Source organism: Vicia villosa, unplaced genomic scaffold, assembly GCF_029867415.1.
Source record: "Vicia villosa cultivar HV-30 ecotype Madison, WI unplaced genomic scaffold, Vvil1.0 ctg.003865F_1_1, whole genome shotgun sequence".
In the NCBI taxonomy this organism is placed as follows: domain Eukaryota; kingdom Viridiplantae; phylum Streptophyta; class Magnoliopsida; order Fabales; family Fabaceae; genus Vicia; species Vicia villosa.
In genome coordinates, this window is record NW_026706320.1 from 114,444 (window position 1) to 136,962 (window position 22,519).

The following is a 22,519-nucleotide window of genomic DNA, read 5'->3' on the forward strand; positions in this document are numbered from 1 at the left end:
ATACAGTAACAATAATTATTTTTCATCTCCGCTCATTAATTATTTTGTGTGTCTCAAGAATGATTGTCCTCTGAACTAAATCGTTTCTCTTATCCATTACATTTTCTCTCTTCTATTTATACCTTGCTCGTTCTCATTCACTTTCCTCATCTCATCTGCATTTGCAACTCTCCCTTAACAACTACTTTCTCTCTCGTGTCCATTCACTTGTACTCTCCTTCTCCATATGGCCACCAAAACGTTTCTTTAGGGTGTGACAAACACCACTAATACTTAACACACAATTAAAACATACATACAATATTGTTCAAGAGTTGAGTCTGGAGATTAAAATCCGGCCTGATTTTTAACATTGATAGGGATGCCTTTCTGCCGAAGAGAAATGCTGCTGAAGAAAGATGCTGAATAATTGAATAATTGGTGGGACTAGATTTCAAAATTCGATAGATACAAAAGACATACTTGAGCTTCCATAAGGTTAGTGATGGATGTAGTGAACTGAACACTACCCTTATAAAGTATGCAGTTAATTGATCTTGGCATCATTTTGTGATCAGATTCTATATCTAATTGCTTGTATTATAATTTCTTTCTGCTTTCTGCATTTTCTCCTTGTATTTCAGAAACTCGGGATCTGTTATTTGATACACCCCTAACATTCTGTTATTTCCATTGATATATCATATAGTCAATTTTTCCGCCGCTGAATGAGTGAAAGTAAGAAGCAATAACATGTACTCATGAGTGTACATTCTGATTTTCTCTACCGATACTAACTATTTTGCATATCAAATTCAGTTACAACTACAAATCATGAAGAAACAACTGATTACTTCATGAAGAAGCAACCGGTTGCTTCATCTAAGCCGCATAGACACTACACTCTATACTTTCATCTCCATTTAACTCTCCATCGAGTGGACCTTGCAATTTATTAACAGCAAAGGATAACTTGGTGGGACTTTGTTGAGTATCTTGTTTGACCAATAACTCCTTGAGGCCATGTTTATCAGAACTCATGAACGCCCCTACTGCTCCGAGAAATCCTTCATGCCGTAAGAACATTGCTTTCGCTTCGCCTTTAGACCTAAAAAAGTACACAAAAGATTCATTAGTTATGAAGCACTAAATTGGCAGTTGGATGGAGGGTTTATTTATCTTGTCGCTTACCAGAAATTAACAGCAACAGATAGTGTATCCATTGTAAAAGGATGCCTCAGAATAAAAAATCCGCCAAAGAAAATCCTCTTGAGCCCGAATCGAAGGGCATTTAAGTAAGAGATCTGAAAGCAAACAACAAAAGGAAACAAATAAGAGCCGAAATCCATTTCCAGGCTGAAAGTGAGACACATAGCAAATGAGTTTCTTTGATGCAGAGTGGGGTCCATCTAACTCCAAATTCACAGTACAAAACTGACATGTCCAATATTATTTGAGATCATTCTTAGAAGAGAACGAGCAATATCTTCGGGTTTGTAATCTTCACGGTCCTTATTATCAGACATTGCCTTTCCAAAACTAGAGGCTATTGCTGTTGATGAAAGACCAATCTGTTATCAATCAAAGAAAGTATATATCAGCAAAACGAATGTCAAAGAATCCTACTTTCTAAAATGATAACAAAAGAGTAATTGTATCATCGTATAAAACAGGAAAAAGGGCATACATTTTCACTAGACATACCTTTGAATAGTCCATTCCACCATAAATATCTCCGACGAGCATATCTACTGCTCTGTTGTTGCCCTGATAACTTAATTCCAGTAACTCATCGAAACTGAACCACAAAAAACATTGATGTCAATCCTACGAGTCTATATAGAAGAACCGATAATGAATATGTCGTCAAAATAAATAAGTAAACAAATAACCTCTTGCAATTAGTTAAAAGCTTTCCTAAACCCCAGAAAGTGCCTCCGCCTATACTCGTTCCACTAACTCGCTCAAACTTTCCGTCTCCTTCTACCTATATGAATTGAAAACTAAATTTTTTTAAGTTTTTAAAAAAGAGAAAATTTCGAAATTGGAAGGATATAGAAATTAGAAAAAAAAATTAAAATAACCATGTTTAATAAAAAAAATACAGAAAAAAACCAAGTTTTTGGGGTATTTACCAAACTGTCTAGGCTTGAGACCGACTGGAAGTGAATGCGCCAAACCATTTGGCGTAAGAGTGTTAGAATTAGGTGAATGCGCCAAACCATTTGGCACACACTAAATTAGGGTGTGTTTGCGCCAAATGGAATGGCGCATTAGGCTACCATTTTTTCCCTAATAGCCAAACCATTTGGCGCATTAGGGTCTTTCCTTTTTTTTTTCTTTTTTTTTTCTTTTTTTTAGTTAAGTTATGTTAATATATATTTTTAAAATTCCAATTATTTTTTATTAGTTAAGTTATATATATATATATAAATTTTCAAAATATTTTTTTAGTCTTAAAAATGTAGTGCAGAAAACGTAAATTGACATTTGATAATCGAAAACGTAACATCGGTTACAATAGATTAAAGAATCGAAACATCGATTACAAATGATTAGAGAAACGATACATCGACACGATTGATTAAAGAAAACACAACAAATGATCAATGGCGTCCATCACCAAGATAGCCATCCGTTCTGCACCCTGGTCTTGTTATGACACGTTTACCGCGATCGTTGATCCCGCCGCGAAGATTGGCACCACCCCTTTCCCTAGCTCTACCCCTACCCCTGCCCCTTTGTGCTTCTTGTTGGGTATGTGTCACTGGGCCTGGAAGTGGGATGTCTCGTGGGTCGCTGTCTATGAATTCGTCCACGCCCCCATAATTTTCCGGAAAACGGCTGTTGTAAAGTCGGTTACCCATCCCCTCAAACGTGTTAAGTCGTGGTGGTGGAATGGGTTGGGAAAAGACTTCAGGTTCGTAGCATCCAGCAGCACTAGAACTACCTTGATTAAAGCCGAATTGGTTTGACGTTGTTGCATAGCCGGAGAGGGTGCCACGGTGAGAGGATTTACCATGAGGACCATCGTTGGTACTTAGATGAAGGCTTGACGAACCGGGCGTAAGTTTTTGGCTGAAAGACCTTTTGGACCCTGCAAACGCTGCAAATCCAAATGGTTGTGATTGGGTCTGATATTGGTCCGCGGAATGATGGTGGTCTTCATATTCTTGTAATGGTTGAGACTGTGATTGGAAAATATTTGGTTGTCGGTAGTTACGGGCGGAACGGGATGGAGTACTGAAAAGATTTTGTTGTTGTTGCTGGAGTTGTTATTGTTGTAGTTGTTGTTGTTGTAGTTGTTGTTGTTGTAGTTGTTGGCGTTGTTGTAGGCGTTGTTGTTGTCGTTGTTGTTGCCATAGTTGTTGTTGTTGTTGTTGTTGTTGTTCCTCTTCAGGTTGTTGTTGGGGTAAGATGTAGTTGTGTGCACGGGGATCAATTAAATAGAACGGAGCTGCAATAAACAAGTTAGGGGATGTAACTGTACGATACCAACTCATATACTCGGCGGATGGTTTCATCTCATGGTCACTGACGGGGAAGTTGAGGGCATATTGGCGACGGTCCTTCCACATGTGGCGGTGATCGGGTGCAAAATCCTTCCAGTTTTGGTGTGTCCATTGATGGTTAACTCGTCTGAGGTGCCACACTCCCAAGTCAACTGGAGGGTCGGGTATACGTTGACGCATTCAAAACTGTAGCATGACCCGGTCACTATGATGCATTTCGATGATGTTGTACCGGATCAGGCAACACTTTATGGTCCAAATTTCTGCATCCTGAGCTCTAGGCTCATACTCGCATTCGAGATACGGTCGCCATATGAACTGCATGCATAAGAGTTATACATTATTTCGGGAAATTTTTTGAAAAAAATACACTTATAAAAGAGAAAAAGATTAGAGATAATACTTGATGGGGTCCTAGGTGATCAATCAACTGGCGGTACATTGTGATATTTGACCGCGGATTTAGTGTGAAGTCCATTTTTTCACGCAAAATCTACAATGTAAATATAATGATTTAGTTAGAGTGGAGTAGATCATAATCCACTAATTGTGTATGAAAAATATGGTATACTAAAAACTTACCTCTGTGCATACGGAAAGGTCCAACTGCCATTGTTAACCGGGGCCAGTATGGGCATCCTCCACCACCCCCACACCTGCACCAACAGAGCGCATCCATAGAATGTGCAAGAATCAGCTTTTGAGTTCTTGCACAGGGATTGGTACACTGTAGCCAGCACTGCAGACCCCCAGCTATATAGACCAACTCTAGTAAAATCCATTAATAAACGAAGATACCTAAAATTAACAGTGTTATCAGTGCTATCTGGGAACAAAATGTTTCCAATTAGCAAGAGTAGGTAGCACCTAGTTTTCTGAAGTATGGTCTCTTGGGGAGACGCATCATCCAACCGAAACTGATCATAATAAAGCCTTAACCTCTTAAGGTTAATACATTGTCCCCTAGCACCAACTTCTCCCTCTATCAAGTCTATGCCAATTGCCTGAAAGCATAAGGAATTTGCCTACATTACACAACCATTAATTGCCTTACCGTCAACTGGAAGGCCTAGCAACATATGAACATCCTCCAGGGTGATGGTACACTCCCCTGTTGGAAGATGGAAGGTGTGTGTCTCCGGCCTCTAACGTTCTAGCAACGCAAGAACAAATTTGTGGTCAATAGAAGACTCGGCGATGGTGCTAATCGGTTCGAAACCAGCAACGTCCAAGTAGGGTTTTATGCGGTCGTGCGGAGAGATGGTCGAGTAACTACGAGTCCGGAAACGTTGAGGGTTCTGAAAAAAAATTATGTATGCAAAAAAAATTCAGTTATTTAATCACAGACAGTTACATGTTATTAACGTAATACTAAAATACTTACAAAGGTAGCGATGTTCTCGGGTGTTCCTTGGTGTGTATCACCCATTGTTAGGAGAGACATGGTTGAATGATGAAAATTTGGGATTTGATTGCAAAAGGATTGTTGTGAGAGTAGATGAGTGAAAGTGGTGCGAAATCTGCAGAGTCCTAAGTGGTTTATATACTCATGAGGCAAAAACGGTAACAAGCTGCATGCTGGACATGTCAACACATCCATAGTTGCTAGGTGTTGCTTCTGCAGAAATTGTTGGCATGCATGCAGCCTAACTTTCGGTGACAAGACATGGTGACATGCATGCAGATCAGAACTAGGTGCCAGCTCGGGTAGCATGCATGCAGTAGTAGGAGGAATCGTGCCAGGAATCTTATCAGGAATCTTATCAGGAATCGTTTCAGAAATTGTTTCAGACGCATGCAAGGTTATAGTAACTCGTTTCGGACGCATGCGAAATACTGAAATCATTAAGACGTTAACAGGTGGGGACCATGTGGGGCCAGGAGGGGTCCACATATAATACATATGCGCCAAATGAGTTGGCTTTTTTTTTGAAAATCCTTCTAATGCGCCAACCCATTTGGCGCCTTCCAGTTAAAGAATAACACATATGTGCCATTTCATTTGGCGCATTAGTAGGAGCACTTTTTTTTAAATTAGGGTTTACGTTTTTTTCTTGTAGATGAAACCCTAGATGAAACCCCAATTGTGATACAGACCTAAGGCAAGGCGTCCGTCCCTCTATAAATTAGGGTTTCTTGTGTGCATTAGTACATACAAAAAAATGAGATCTCGAATAAGGCCAGATAGCACGCACCAGACTTCTGAGCCTCCACCACCTGTGAGGAGTTTCGACTATCAACCGGACTATCGTCGAAGGAACGGATACGTTATTTTCTCTGCCGTCAAACCTCCCATACAAGCAATGTTTTGGAATATCCATTCCATGGACCAGCTTAAGAGAACCATCCTTAGGTTTTTGGACGGGGAGTACAGTCCAGGCGAACAAATCAGATTTATCAAGAGACTTAGAACAAGGGGTGGTGTTTTTCTTGAAAGACAACGTTGGTGGGAGACTATGGAAGACGACATCCAATGCACTCGAATGATGGAGGACAGAGAAGACATTGTTTTAACCGTTGTAATATCCTAGATGCCGCAGTTACTTTATCATTTCAGTAACTTCTGTACCGTTCAATTAAATGCTCTTAGCATATTTCATGAAATGATTTTTTATCGTTACAAAGTTTCCAATTCGTATTTAAGTTTTTAATAATTAACAAAATTCTTTCCCTCCGTATTTCACCCGCTATAAATAGAGGTGTGTGTGTGGAGTTGAAGTACTAACTCTTTTTTCATTCTTACTGCAAACACTAAAAAATGAACTCAGTTTGGGCTGTGGTCTTTTTTGAGGAAGGTAGTCACATGCGGGTTTGCCTTAACCCCCAATGGAATTTCCAGAGAATTGTTAGAGCCATCAACACTGGGTTTCGCAACTAGATGGTCCAACCAGGAAAGTTAAACAGATAGATTACCGTTGTCCATACATTACGTTGACGGATAATAACCCAGAAGGCACGTACATGTATTATTGGGATCGTGTAAAAGACGATGTGGACGTGGATCTAATGTTTTGGACACACAGTGGAGAAGTAAACCGAGGCGTTGAAAATCCACTCGTTCTTGCAGTGATACTTGAGTAGTTTAGATTAAGTGTTGTTTTATTTATTGCAATGAGTGAGCGTGTACTACCAGTTGTTCTGTGTTATTTTCTTTTTTGCAATGTAATATCGTGATCTACCGGTTGTTTTGTGTTGTAAACGCCGGATCATTGAATTAAAATAAATGTGGTTGTTGTGTTAGTTGTGGTTGTCTGAACATCAATTGCCCTAACAGATATATACATTAATTAAAATACATATACATGTTATAATTGAATATATATATTTATATACGTACATATTTATATATACATATATATATATATATATATATATATAATTATTAATAATATATATACATAATTATTAATTATATATATAATTGAATTTATATATACAGTAAAATATATTTATTAATTAAAATATATATATATATATATATAATTATTAATTAAAATATATATACATAATTATTAAAAAAAAAAATATATATATATATATATATATATATATATATATATATATATATATATATATATATATATATATACAGACCTAGATCAGTGTGCGTTTGTCTTTTATAATCAATTCGGAATCTTGTGACAGACCTAGATCAGCGTGCGTTTGTCTTTTATAATCAATTCGGAATCTTGTGACAGACCTAGATCAGCGTGCGTCTGTCTAGTCTCGTCATGGTGGCATCTTGTGACAGACCTATATTAGTGTGCGTCTGTCTTTTGTGTTGCCAACGCCGGATCATTTAATTAAAATAAATGTGGTTGTTGTGTTAGGTGTGGTTGTCTGAACATCAATTACGCTAACAGATATATACAATTGAATTTATATATATACATTATTATTAATTATATATATAATTGATAATATATATATTTAATTATTAATTATATGTATAATTGAATTTATATATACAGTAAAATATATTTATTAGTTAAAATATATAAACTATTAATTAAAATATATATACATAATTATTAAAATATGTTTATATATATATATTTATATATATATATACAGACCTAGATCAGCGTGCGTTTGTCTTTTATAATCAATTCGGAATCTTGTGACAGACCTAGATAAGCGTGTGTCTGTCTAGTCTCGTCATGGTGGCATCTTGTCACAGACCTAGATCAGCGTGCGTTTGTCTTTTGTGTTCAATTCAGAATCTTGGGACAGACATAGATCAGCGTGTCTGTGTGTTGAGACAATGCAAAACTGTAAGAACCACCATATATAAGACAACCAATATTTTCTAAACATTACAACTCACACCAGCAATTTTGCCTAATCTGACTTGATCTTACAACACCCACACACTTCCCCGTCGAAATGACTTCATCTACCCAGTACCTTGTGCATGCCCATCTAAACGGTGAGACTTACTCACATGAAATAGTCGGTTTTGTGATGAGAAACACTCAGGTTGTTCCATTGTTGTTAAGCAAAAGAGAAAACTTTTCGTACTTCATTCAGCGACTATACGCTAAGATTGCAATGGGTCCTATTGCAAACGTTTTTTTACCAATGTCCCTCTTTCAATGACGACAACACCGTCAAGTTTTATGAGATGGAGATTGCCACTGACGAAGACCTGCAAGATATGTTTACTACCCACGAATACTCTGGCTTGGATTCCATCGAGCTGCACGTTACTCTACAGGTTGGGACACAAGAAACTCATGTTGTCCAGTCACAAGTTAGAGACCCACCAGTCAACGAGCAAGAAGAAGTTGATGTCATAGACGAGGAAGAGGAAGATATGGAAACTGAATTTGACGACATGGTCAACGAGGAATCCGACGACGAGCAACAAACGTTGGTGCCTCCAGCTCATATGTACGCACCTCCAGCACATATGAGTAACTTGAACCTGCAAGGTGACGAACCATCATCCGACATCTTCTTCACACCGTACATCCAAACTGACGATGAATTAAAGGAAGGAGACAAGTTTCCTTCTAAGGAGGCTTGTCTTAGAACAATAAAAAAATGGCACATGGCGCACAACGTTGATTTTGAAGTAGATCGTTCAAACCTGGAACAGTATGTAATCACTTGTAAGAATCCAGAGTGTGGCTTCAGACTGTTGGCTTCTTATAGGAAGAGAAGTAATGCATGGAAAATAGGGTCGATTACGCAGCAACACACGTGTGTCAACCCTAACACTTTCCAGGATCATACGAAACTCAGTGTCGATCTCATCTGTCAGGAGATCTTGCCTCTAATAAGCTCTGATCCGTCTCTGAAGGTCAAAAATATTATCTCGCATATCGTTACAACCTTCAACTACACTCCATCTTACAGAAAGGCGTGGGTTGCAAAAACAAAGGCAATTGAGACAGTCTACGGCAACTGGGAGGAGTCATACAAAATTCTTCCCCTATACCTCAATGCGCTACATAGTTATGCACTGGCACTGTTACTATTCTAGAGACACTGCCCGCGCATGCCCCGGATGGAAACCCTGTCCAAGGAAACGGAATATTCCATCGGCTTTTTTGGGCATTCAAACCTTGCGTACGAGGATTTGCACATTGTAAACCCATACTTCAAATTGATGGGACATGGTTATACGGCAAATACAAAGGAACCATGCTCATGGAGGTTGCAGAAGACGGGAACAGCAACATATTTCCTGTGGCGTTTGCAATCGTCGAAGGTGAAACTGCGGCGGCTTGGAGTTTCTTTCTAAGGAACCTCCGAGAACATGTTGCTCCTCAGCCTGACATCTGTTTAATCTCTGATAGGCACGCTTCCATAGAGAGTGCTTATAATAATCCAGCAAACGGATGGCATGACCCCCCTTCAAAACACGTCTATTGTATTCGCCAAATCTCCCAGAACTTCATGCGAGAGATCAAGGACAGACATCTAAGAAAGGCCTTGGTTAATGTTGGTTATGCATTGACCCAACCCACATTCCAGCATTATCGGAGTGAGATTGTAATGACAAATCCAGAGGCAGGTAGTTGGGTAGATAACCTTTCTAGGGAGAAATGGACAAGGGCTTACGACAGAGGCGTGCGATGGGGCCACATGACAAAAAATCTCGTGGAATCCATGAATGGCATTTTCAAAGGCATTCGTAACCTTCCAATCACAGCACTAGTGGAGGCTACCTACTTTAGGATGGCTTCACTCTTCTCAATGAGAGGCAGGAAATGGGGTGATGTTAGGCAATCTGGTCAACTATTAAGTGATAGTTGCGTGAAATTTATGCAACACCAATCGGCAAAAGCAAACACTCATCAAGTAACTTCTTTCGACCGATTCAATCGCATGTTCCGTGTGCGCGAGACAATTAACCACAATGAGGGATTGCCAAGAAAACAATATAGGGTTCTTCTGGACGAAGATTGGTGCGACTGTGGAAGGTTTCAAGCTTTTTGTATGCCTTGCTCGCACGTCATAGCTGCTTGTGCGTATGCGCACCGCGACGCTAAATCACCACTGTCTCCGATTTACAAGACTCAGACATTGCTCAGAGTTTACAGTGTTGAGATTCCAGTGGTAGCCAAGGAGGATTACTGGCCTGAGTATGATGGAGAGGTAGTTTGGCATAACAACACAATGCGGCGAAAGAAAAAGGGTCGTCCCAATAGTACACGGATTAGAACCGAAATGGACGTCCACGACAAAAATGGAACGAAAATGCAGCATTTGTCGTCAGGTGAGGCACAATAGAAAAAGATGCCCTAGTCGTGGCTCAACCTCGTCGCAAGTTTAATCTACTCTGTATTTTTTTTCGACAATGTAACAGTTTCGCTTGCCACCTCTTGTAACCTTTCCTCCATCTTTGATCAATAAATCGTGCTTTAGTGAATAACCGAAATTGCCAAGGCAAACATTATTCATACATTTTCCTCTGTTTTTCCGAAATCGATTTATCGGACATTTTCCGGAATCAATTCATCAGACATTTTTCCGAAACGGTGCGCGAAAAGACCCGAAACGGGTTAAAATTTTTTTTAAAAATAGGCACAACACATAGGAGCCAAATGAAATGGCGTCTATGTGTTGTATGATGCATGCATGCGCCAAATGGATTGGCTAAGTCCATTTGCCCTAATTTTTTAAACGTTTGCGCCATTTGAAATGGCTATTTAGGTACATATGCGCCATTTTGAATGACGCATTCACTTCCAGTCGGTTCCAAACCTAGACAGTTTGGTAAATACTCCAAAAAATTTGGTTTTTTCTGTATTTTTTTATTAAACATGGTTATTTTAATTTTTTTTCTAGAAATTATGTATCTTGTATGATAAAAACCTTTATCATGCCAACACCAGAACCGATATTAACGAGCAGATAGGGATACATAAATTGTCTTTGATCACCCATATAGGTAAAGGCTTCTCGGTCAACTACCTATAGAAAGAAGAGTGAGAAAAAAATTAGATCTTGTGTTGTGAAATTCTCAGGGTGCATAACACAGAAGACTCAAATCGTTTTTGATCATCCAAATCGTTTTTGTTTATCTATTACTTAAATAAGTGATTTTCACACCTTTTCTTTTTGTCTTTTTTGTGATTTCGTGGGTAATCATTTGTTTTGATTTCCCATATTTCTGTGGTGTATTTTGATTTCTCGTCTTTGTGCGGGTATTTTGTTTTTCCGTTTTTGTGCGGTGTTCATTTGTTTCAGGTTGAAAGATTAGTTTCGATCTATTGCAGATTCAATCAATGACTTTGGTGTCGTCAACGCTACAGATTCGAAAGCATGAATATTTCGGACATCTCAATACAGTCAATACATTAATATTTGTAGGCATATGCAATTTGCCGTTTTATGCTATTAACATGGATGCTGTGGATTTGTTCGCAGATTCATCCTTTTCGTTTTTGGCGATTTTGAATTTGTATTGCAACGGTGTACTCTATTGATTTGAATGAATGAATATCATTTATTTTCTGTCCAAAAAAAAAACAACTACCAAATCTCATAACTCATAAGGACTATTTTGGCCATAAAACTAATTGATATGGGATCTCAACATATATGCTAAACTTTTGCGGCATCAAAGATCATTTATTGAATGAATAATTGAAAATATCAACATGAGTCATATAATAATTTCAATTCAATATTTAAAAAAGGGAAATTATTAACATGGGTCATATAGAATTTAGTTACTCTAAGTATTACTAAAGCGTGTTTGGTGTCTATGAGAATAATCACTTGTTAGATTGTTTGAATGAGTTTATAAAAACAACTTATGAAATGTCCATAATCAATTTAGAAATAATTAGACAATTGTATAATTTAGGGTTTAACCTCTTTTTTTTTCTATTCAATTTTGACAATATTGGGTTTAATGCATGGTTTTAAATTGCTGTTGCGACTGCATTGATTGAGCGGCTGCGATGTGCATTGCGGTCATTGCAGCGCGAATTTCGATTGAGAAAAGTTTGAAATATACCGTTTATAACACTTGATGTTAAGTTTTTCTTAGAAGTAAATTGAGTTTTGGGTTCTAAATTTTGAGTTTTGAGTTTTGATTTTTGAAGGATTCTAATGTGGGTCATAATGTAGAAAGATGCACGATTTCAAATCACACTGCAATTGCGGTGCAATGCGGTCTGCAATTTAATCTCATGGTTGTACGTTGCAGATTAGTATTAATAGGCCAGAGAGAAGAAATGCCTTTCGACCTCAGACAGTTAAGGAGCTTATTCGTGCTTTCAATGATGCTAGAGATGATCCTTCTGTTGGCGTCATCATTCTCACTGGAAAGGTATGTATATACATACATGTTTAGCTACATACATTCGGCCGATTGCAGTTTTGTCCTTGTTCAAACGGTTTAAATCGGATAATATGATCGATAATATGTCTTTTTGGTTCGATGTCTGGTTCAATTTTCAAAATATTGCTACTAACATATATTTGTGATTTTCCATTGTAGTTTGTCACTGAGAAACCACTGATATGTAATATAGAATTGATTGATTTTAATGACATATTGGTGATGTAGGGAACCGATGCATTTTGTAGCGGTGGTGACCAAGCCTTGAGGACTGAAGATGGTTATTCTGATCATGAAAATTTCGGTCGCCTTAATGTGTTGGACTTGCAGGTACATATATGAATTCATTCCTGATGTTTCTTTTTAGGTGAACGGAAGTGATCTTTACTCGAGTTATCTCTTTTCGGGCTTTTTGCGGCTTTTTTTTTTCAATGGAGTAATGCTGTTCGAGTAAACCATCATTTTCGTCCTCCAAATTACAAGTATTGGTTAATTTAGTCTTTCAAATTTATAAGATGGAAGTTTATCCCGTAAACATTAGTCAATATAGTTTCTCCACCGCAATATCACAATCCACTTTTCCATGATTTGTAATGAGAAAATTTTCAATTCAAGTTGTTGAAAAAAAAACCAATAGTCCCTTTGTTATTTATCTTCTTTGATCTTCATTCTTTTCTCCTATTACAGGTGCAAATTCGCCGCCTTCCGAAACCAGTGATTGCAATGGTACTCTCCTTACATCTTTGATATTCTAATTACATTCATATTTTTAGCTAACACTAAAACAGGTTGCAGGGTACGCTGTTGGAGGAGGGCATGTATTGCATATGGTTTGTGATCTAACCATCGCAGCAGATAACGCCATCTTCGGCCAAACGGGTCCTAAGGTGCATCAATCATTTACGATTCGTACTAATCAAACACATAACCTTTCCTTTGTAACATCTTGTCCTTGTATCTATAAAGGTTGGGAGTTTCGATGTTGGTTACGGAAGTTCTATCATGTCGCGTTTGGTGAGAAATAAATTAATAGTACTATTTTGTTTGCTTTAACATTTCGATGTTGTTGATCCATTAGATAGAAATTATGATTCTTAATACAGGTAGGTCCGAAAAAAGCGCGCGAAATGTGGTTTCTCGCAAGGTTTTATTCTGCTGTTGAAGCAGAGAAAATGGGCCTTATCAACACTGTTGTACCAGTAAGCTCTTGGAATTCTCAGCTGTAATTGCAAGTTTTAACATGAAGCTCATAGCTTTTGTTCATGCAATGTTTTGGTTTGGTATAGCTAGAGAATTTAGAGAGAGAAACAATCAAATGGTGTAGGGAGATACTCAGAAACAGCCCGACTGCAATTCGGGTTCTCAAGGCTGCTATTAATGCAGTCGATGACGGGCACGCGGGACTTCAGGTATACATCACTATTCATGATTATTTTTTTTTGAAATCTTAATATCTGATCTTGCGACCGACTAACCCAATCTTTGATTATAGGAAATGGGTGGAAATGCAACACTGATATTTTATGGCACCGAGGAAGCAAAAGAAGGAAAAACTGCGTATATGGAGCGTAGACGCCCCGATTTTTCTAAGTTTAATCGAAGACCATAAATACAAATGTATTTAAAAATTATACAAGTCGATTATTGTTATCAATTTGAGGTATGGTCTTCTAGTCTGGCCAATGTTTTTTAGGAAAAATAAACTGAATTGATTCCTGTTAGCTCTTATAATGTTATGTCCTTATTAATTTTCTCTTCATATAAAACCAGTATCATATGAATATATAAAGAGTGAACAAAAAGAACAAAAAATGATGATTATTTTACATGAGTTTTAGGAAAAATAACCACTCTTTTATAGGCCTTGTTTATATGGATATATGATCATGGTATCAGAGCCTGGTTAACCATGTGCTTGATCTGGGAGTTGAACTCAAGACCACTTGATGAAGCAGGTCCTGACACCATGAAGGAAACCAATAGGCCAAAGAGTTCAAGGTGTTACTCTGTTAGAATTTTAGTAAATTCACTCATATAAAACGAGATGTGTTTTGTTCGTTATAACTAAAAAAGAACTATTCGATTGATTAGGATGTTATAGATTCGAATTTGCGCTTCTATATTTGATATTTTTGTTTTGTTATAAACAGAACTGGCTTGACTGGAACAAATTAGAGAGTACTCTATATATTCACATTTATATATTTCGTTTATAAATATTATATATAAATTTATATGAAATATGAAAAAAATAAAAAAAAAACCACATAATCCTAATATTTATGCTTGTTTTTAAACCCCTCTCTTATGCTTTAACAAAACTTTTAATGTGTCCCAAAATTAAAAGGAAAAATTGTGATTAAATTCTAAATCAAAAATATAAACAGATACCTAATAAAGTTATCGTCAATTATCATAAAACGAATAGTCTTTTTCAAAAGAAAATTTAATTTAATTCTAATGGTATTTTTGGCCGCTCCTAAATCATATTTTCAAATGTAAAAAAAATAAATCATATTTTTAACTATGATGGAAGTGCATATGAAAAAGAGCATAGAAATTAAATTCATTGATAGCATGTTATGTTTTGTTGAAAAAGAACCCAAAGTTTACTCTATTAAAGAAAATATGAAATCTAACAAAATAAGCAATAATAGTTCCTGAATGAGCATACATTACATATAACTCAACGCTAAGTCTATGGGCATAAAAAAAATTAATCAATACTCTTGGCAATCTTCACTCTTTTAACATCTTCATTCTTCATCTCTTCTGTCTTCGAAACCATAGTTGAATTCTTCGGCTCTTTACTTTTTTCAATTTCTTGTGACTTGTTATCATTGAGTAAAAGGTATAACTTGTCATTAACCCTAAATGACCAAATGTCAAGTTTTTGATGCTCTTTAAAGTTATTTTTCAACAAAACAGGTGTCCAATCTTGATGAAGATTATAAATACTAGTAGTTTTCATGTCCCACTTCTTTAAAGATAATGAAAACTCGTTAAAACAAGGATCTAACACAGTCACTTTTAAACCAAACGGTCTTCCTTCTTGATCTCTTGTTTTCAATGATGCCTTTTCTATTTCTGTGAGAAAATCAGACTTGATTTGTGAAATTGGCATTGAAAGACGATTGTTGTTATGGTTGAGATCTGTATTATACAATTCCTTACACATGATATATTTAATATCACTACCATTCAACACTTTGACCATGTTATTGATATGATTAGGCAATTCTGGTGGCGGTGATAGCACAATTTCTTTCTTGCGAATTATTGGTTTTCTCGTAATTGCGGACTTTGATTTCACTCTTCTTTCTTCATCAGACATGATATCTTCATTACTTGGACGACACCTTTTTTTATCATTGACTTCTACTCTTTTCACATTACGTTGTGAAATAAGAGGGAGGTTTGCTTCTTGACACACAATGTGATTGATTTTCTCTATTTGTGCTAACTCATCTTTAGTATAAAACTCTGGAGACTCTTGAGATAACACTCTATGCAAAGAAAAATGAGATAATGGATCAAATTTCTTTTCCATTGTTTTCATCTTTTGTATATATGCATTGATCTTCTCAGTAGCCATAGCTTTCTTTTGCATTATCATGACTTCTGAATTTTGTAACATTGTAGTATTCTTCTCCATAGACGTTGATTTCTTTTCTTTCTTAATGCTGTAATGTGTTGATTAAGCGTTGTGCTTTTAAGTGTTCACTAAGTATTTATTTATAGTCTTCATGAAGATTTAAAATTAAAAACTAAATAATATAGATTTGATACAAAAATCACAATTTAAAAAAGATTTGATACAAAATCCTCTATCAATCTGTTACGATGAATTTAGTTTGTTTCTAACCATTCAAAAGCGAAAACACATTCTATTAAACTTAAACTAAGGATAGTTTGTTTATTTAAATCTTGGTTAGATAATCTCTATATAAATTTTGTTACAAAAAATAAAAAAAAGATTTAATCTTCAAATCTGGATCAATCAATGACATTAAATTTATTTTGTATATAATAAAAAGATTTGATACTAATTACTCAATTCAACATCCTATCAAAAAGGAAACAAAATCGATCTCAAATTTAAATTTAATTTTTTATCATATTTTAATTACTTTATTTTTTTAACCCTTTGTTCTTTTTCCCATTTCGTTTCTTTTACTTTTTTTTCGTTAAATTTTTATCAAAACTAAAAATAATAGTAATAGTTAAGATCAATTCTGTATACAAAGTCTCATAAATAAAATTTGTATTAAATTAATAATTTTTATACAATAATAAGATAATAATTTATATTATGTTTATATTAAAACTCAATTTACCGCCGTTACAACCTATTATAATAAATATCACAAATCGATTTGAAAACTACAAAAGAAAAACAAATAGTTTTGGATTTATTTGAATTTTCTATATAAACTAGTCAAATTTTTTATTAATTTTTTAAAATTGATCCAAACCAATTTGAATTACATTCAAATATTTTATATTAATTTATTTTTATGAGTATGTTATATTGCATCATTTTGTTATGAGTTACACCAGTTATGCCATTAAATCATATTATAAAAGAGAATTTTTTTCTTGACCTCCCAATGGGGTGGCTCCGGCGAAAATTCTTAAATATCCCTATTTCGGAAATGCATTTCCGAAATAATTTTTTTCCAGATTTTCTCAGAATTCGGAGATGCATCTCCAAAAAAATTAGGATTTTGATTATTTCGGAGATGCATCTCCAAAAAAATTAGGATTTTGATTATTTCGGAGATGCATCTCCAAAATACAAAAAAATTGAGATTTTAATTAATTCGGATATGGATATCCAAAAATATCCCAAAAATTAAATTTTTTTAGGATATTGATTAATTCATATATTATAAAATTGATATATTTTATAAGTTATAAATAATAATGATAATTGTACGGTAGATATTTCTATTCTAATTTAAATTAAAATTAATAAATAAATTTTATATTAATAATTATTAAAACTAAAAGTAATACACAATAATTATGATTATATAAAAAATAAATATATTAATAATTATTCAGCAAAATTTTAAAATAAAAGAGATCAAATAAGAATAAAATTATTTACTATTTTATTCATATTTTAATATAAATTTCAAATTACATAGTTTTTCAAAATAATAAACAAAAATAAAAAATATAAAAATGATTTTAATAATTAATTATGATAAAATTTCATTTTTCATTTAGTTTAAAAAAATTAAAAGAAAATTTTGTCTTAATTTTATTTAATGAATAAATAAATAATATATTTAATTTTATATAATTCAAAATTTACTTATGAAATTAGAATGTTTTTAATTTATATAAGTTAGTAAAAAAAAATTTAACTTTAAAATTGTTTAGAAAATTTTGTTTATAAAATGGTTTTTTATAACTATAAAATTGTTTTTGAAAATTAGTTTATAAAATAATTTCTTTTATGTATCACAAAAAAGATAGAAAATAAATATCTTTATTATTATTATTAATAATATTAATTTTTTATATGAAAATAAAATATTAATTTAAATATTTATTAGGTTAATATTATTATTATATCTTGATTATAATGATATATATTTTATAATACATTTTAATTAATACAATTAATTATACTATTAATTGTATTGATTCACCTTGATTTTTTTTAGTAACTATTGATTTTTTTTTCGGAAATGCATATTTGAAACATTCTAAGATAAAAAATTGGAATATTTCGGATATGCATCTCCGAAGGCACCCCTCTCTCAAAAAAAATTTTGATTTCGGAAATGCATCTCCGAAAACACTTTTCTTTTTAGTGTTTTCGGAAATACATCTCCGAAAACACCTTTTGTTTTTGTGTTTTCGGAAGTGCACTTCCGAAATCAACTTTTTTTCAAAAAAAAGTGATTTCAGAGATGCATCTCCGAAATATAGGGGCATTTTGGAAATTTCGCCGCGGGTGACCAAGAAGGTAAGGGGGTCAGGAAAGAAATTCTCTACTATAATTAGGAGTGGCAAAACGGGCCCGGCCCGTGGGAAAGTCTGTTTTTCCCGCATTTTTTTGTCGGGCGGGACAAAGTTTTAGGTTCGCTCTGTTTAATGTGTTCGCCCTACCCGCCCCGTTTTTTCGCGGGCTTTTGCGGGTATGAGTTTTTCCATACAATTTTACTACTTTTAGGCCTAAAAAATTCAATACTTGCGGGCCTTCCGCACCCCGCCCTCATTTTTTTCAGGGCGGGACAAGATTTTAGACCCGCACTTTTAAATATGTCCGCCCTCCCTGCCCCATTGTTTCGCGGTCTTTTGCGGGGCGGGCATGCCCGTTTTCCACCCCTCTTAACTTCCTAAAGAATAAGTAGTCAAAAATTTCTTAGTCAAGGGAGAGCAATTACCACTTCTTAAGGCATCCTAAGTCTCAGAATCAAGGGTCTCTATAAATACTTCTCCCCTAATGGGAGAAAGGGGACAAATCGCAACTTCACCATTATTCTGCATAATATAGAGCCTTTCATATCACGTGAGCTGACCCTAAAAAAATACCATATAGGGCTTCTCGCCATTGTAGGCAAGCCATAACCACCACAAACTATTATAACCCTACTAAGTCCTCTGAGTATCCCCTACCCTCGTAAAGATACCACACACACATGTAATTTTTGACTAGTTTATTGACGCCTAATGTGAGGCCCTAGTAAAACTAACCTGGGTCACACCTTCTTCATTACAATCACCATAATCATTACTATAACCCACTCTTATACCTAACCATCCTTAGTCATAGTTAACAGTCGAGCTCCATCGCCAACGCCGGAAGATACCAATGGTAGCAATTATGTGCCTCACACTCAATACTATTGAACCGTCAGATGATGTGTTGCTTGGCACCTTTTGGTGTGTGGACAAGTTTATGGAAAACCAAAGTTATAGTTCTGATGTTTGATGCTTGGCATCAGGACAATAACTAATCTAGGTTCTGATACTTATAGTGTTTTGATAGTACGCCAGGTTTTGAGATGAAGACCAGACAACTCTAGTCAGACTCTGATGAGACGTCAATGTGAGTCTTGGGCTTAGGGGGGACTTTGAACAAGCATAATTGAATTTTAAAGTATTAATAGATTTAGGGAGAGCTAGTTAGCTTTTTTGAATTTGAGTTTTATGGTGATTACCCTGTATAAATTATTCTATCAAAGTACATGGTTTTGTCATCATCAAAAGGGGGAGATTGTAAGAATATGATTGGTTATGCATTTGGCCTTGAGTTTTGATGATAGGGTTACATGTTATCTTAAGTAAAAATTGTATACACTAACAATTTCTTTCTAGGGTGTGGCTTTTTCCTTGCAGGTTTTGCCTTTGGTGACAATGTGTGTGACATCATTAGGTTCTGAACTCAACACTCTGGAATAATACTAGTGTTGTGTTACAATGGAAGTCAAGATTCTGGAATGCTACTTCAGCAACGGTTCTAAGAAACGGTAGTGCAAGAGCTTCTAATCGTGACTTATAAATGAAGCTTTAGAGGCCTTCTAAATCTTGGCTTCTATGTCTCATGTTCTGAAGATGTTGAAAATGAGGTTATGCTGAACGAGTTCTGAAGATTTGAAGACATTGCTTTTGAAGATCAAGTGTTGAAGACTCTAAAGACAAGATTCTGCTGAACAGGTTTTGAAGACTCAAAGACTTAGGTTATTAAGAATCAAGTTCTGATCATCTAAAGCATGCTTCAATCAACATACAATTAGAAGCCTCTTAATACTTGGAAAATCAAGAACGACTTGCGTGTGGTGGTGAGTATAAAAGTACTAACGTAAGTTGTGACCTCTACTCTCCAACGAATTTATCCTTCTCTATAAAGGAAGCCATGGGAAGAATTTGAAATCAACGAATCAGTTCTACAAAACTACACCAAAGCGTTGTACAAACTCTGTTAGAGAAATTCTTTGTATAGTTTTGTATTTTTAGCAAGGAGCTTTTATTTGTATCTTGACTATCAACACTTTGTGTTGTTGTACTTAAACATTTTGTAATATGTTTATTAGAAGCATCTTGTAATACACATTTGAAATCAACGTGGTTAATTAGATTCCTTGGGGGACTACATGTTAGTTAGAAGCCTCAAGAAGACTATGGTTGCGATCATAGTGGTTTCATGATAAGGATCAACTGAACTTGTTGGAGTTGTCAGCAAGGTTGATCATAAGCTTATTTTGGTTGTTTCCTTGAGAGAATAGTGTTAGTCATAAGTCTCAAGAAGACAGTGGTTGCAGTCATTGTGGTTGTCTGTAACCAGTTTGGTTATAGTGGATTAAGTCCTTTTTTAGAAGGCAAAATCACCTTGACGGGTGGACTGCAGTAACTTAGTTAACAATGAACCAGGATAAAAATAATCGTGTCCATCTATTTTATTCACTTGTTAACCCTGTATTGTGTGTTGCGAAAAGATTATATTTGGTGTAACCCAATTCAAACCCCCTTTCTTGTGTTTCTCGCACCTTCAACTGACATCAGAGCTCCGGTTCTGGTTTTATACACTTAACTGTGTCAGATAAAGATCCAAACGAGTTTCAAAAACACTATGGTTGATTCTACACCACCACCTCCTGCTCCAGTTTTAAATCAAAGCTACAATTTTAAATCTCTCATCTTTGATGGTGAAAAATTTGAATATTGGAAAGATAGACTAGAAAATTTCTTTCTTGGTCTTAACTTTGATCTTTGGGATATGGTAGTAGATGGCTATAAACATTTCACAGATGGAAATGGAAAGCAACTTGAAGGAAAAGCTATGACTGATCAACAAAAGAAGGATCGTAAGAATCATCAGAAAACAAAAACCATATTGCTAAATTCTATTTCTTACACTGAGTATGAGAAGATCACAAATAAGGACTCAGGTAAGTCCATATTTGACTCTCGCAGAATGACTCATGAAGGTAATGATCAAGTTAAGGAAACCAAGGAACTGTTGAGCTTGATTCATAAATACAAAGCTTTAAAAAAAGGAGGAAGATGAAATAGTTGAGACGGTGTTCTCAAGGCTTCAAACCTCTGTTGCAAGACTGAGAGTTTTGAACAAAGGTTATTATCTAATGTGAAAAAAATTATTATAAGCTTTTCATCTAAATTGAGGCCTATGGTAACTGCACTCAAGCTAGCAAAGGATCTGAACAAGACTTCTCTAGAAGAACTATTGAATTCTTTGAGAAGCTGTGAAATTGAGCTTGAACAAGATGAACCTTAGAAATGAGGAAAATCTATTGCGCTTAAATATGTCATATAGTCTGAGAATTCCAAAGCTCTTCAAGCTAAAGATATTGAGGATTCTAAAAAAGATTCTGATGAAGTCAAATATGAATTGTCTTTGCTGTCCAGAAGGGTTATTCGTCTCTAGAAGAGAAATCAAGGCAACACATTTAGAAGTACTAGAATGACTAATGTTCTCTTCGAGTGGAACGAAGTCATTTGTTATGAATGCAACGAGTCAGGACACCTCAAGTACAACTGTTCTGAACTTCAGAAGGACAAGTCCAAAAATAAAGCTCTCAAAAGCAAGAAGAAAGGGGTGACAATAACTTGGGAAGATTCTGATTCTTCAGAATATGAGTCATAAGAAGATCAGGCTAACATAGTGCTAATAGGGATCTCAGATGCATAGATCTCTTTTGGAGGAAAAGCAGTCTCAGAATCAGAAGAAAAGGAGAAATTATGAGTACCCAAGAAACAGATAATCTATGTTGCATACATTCTCAGTAGGGTAGTTAAAACACTTGTTATGATACATGGACTTTGGCTACTTCTAACACATGGAGGGAAGAAGGCATGTGTTCTAAAGCCTGGAACTTAAGCTTGAGGGCGTTGTGAGTTTTGGAGTTGGACAAAGAAAAAAATATCATAAGCTCCAAGACTATGATGAAATTAGATATGAGATCATTTCTTCTTAATATCCTAATAGGTTACAAGTTAGTAGAATGGCTCAATACTATTCAAAGGCAAAAGAAAGAACAACCGTTAAGCTCTTTGTGAAGCATGTCAAAAATGGCTCGCTTTCAAAACTTTGTTAAAAACAAAACATGTTGCTTCTACCTCCAGAACGTTGGAGCTTCTGCACATTGATTTATTTAGACAAGTGAAGATTGTATCAAATCAATGAGAAGAATTATAGCTAAGTCATTACTAATGATTACATCATATGAACTTGAGTAAAGGTTCT

At 35.3% G+C, this 22,519-nt stretch overlaps 3 protein-coding genes across 3 annotated transcripts; 1 reads left to right on the top strand and 2 right to left on the bottom strand.

Annotated features, from left to right (window-relative positions):
- Positions 1-653: 653 nt before the first annotated feature.
- LOC131641580 (pantothenate kinase 1-like) lies at positions 654-11,666 on the bottom strand. Its single transcript, XM_058911882.1, has 7 exons — positions 11,658-11,666; positions 10,818-10,916; positions 1,872-1,966; positions 1,684-1,777; positions 1,419-1,550; positions 1,171-1,283; positions 654-1,087 (listed from the first exon to the last, which is right to left on the bottom strand). Exons 1-7 carry the CDS (start codon positions 11,664-11,666, stop codon positions 862-864), a joined length of 768 nt encoding a protein of 255 aa, XP_058767865.1. The 3' UTR covers positions 654-861.
- Positions 11,667-11,911: 245 nt separating this feature from the next.
- Positions 11,912-14,318, top strand: LOC131641581 (1,4-dihydroxy-2-naphthoyl-CoA synthase, peroxisomal-like). Its single transcript, XM_058911883.1, has 10 exons — positions 11,912-11,968; positions 12,056-12,115; positions 12,160-12,282; positions 12,523-12,624; positions 12,982-13,020; positions 13,068-13,181; positions 13,261-13,308; positions 13,398-13,493; positions 13,581-13,703; positions 13,787-14,318. Exons 1-10 carry the CDS (start codon positions 11,912-11,914, stop codon positions 13,901-13,903), a joined length of 879 nt encoding a protein of 292 aa, XP_058767866.1. The 3' UTR covers positions 13,904-14,318.
- Positions 14,319-15,010: 692 nt separating this feature from the next.
- On the bottom strand, positions 15,011-15,949 carry LOC131641582 (B3 domain-containing protein At2g31720-like). Its single transcript, XM_058911884.1, has one exon. It carries the CDS (start codon positions 15,947-15,949, stop codon positions 15,011-15,013), a length of 939 nt encoding a protein of 312 aa, XP_058767867.1.
- Positions 15,950-22,519: the final 6,570 nt, after the last annotated feature.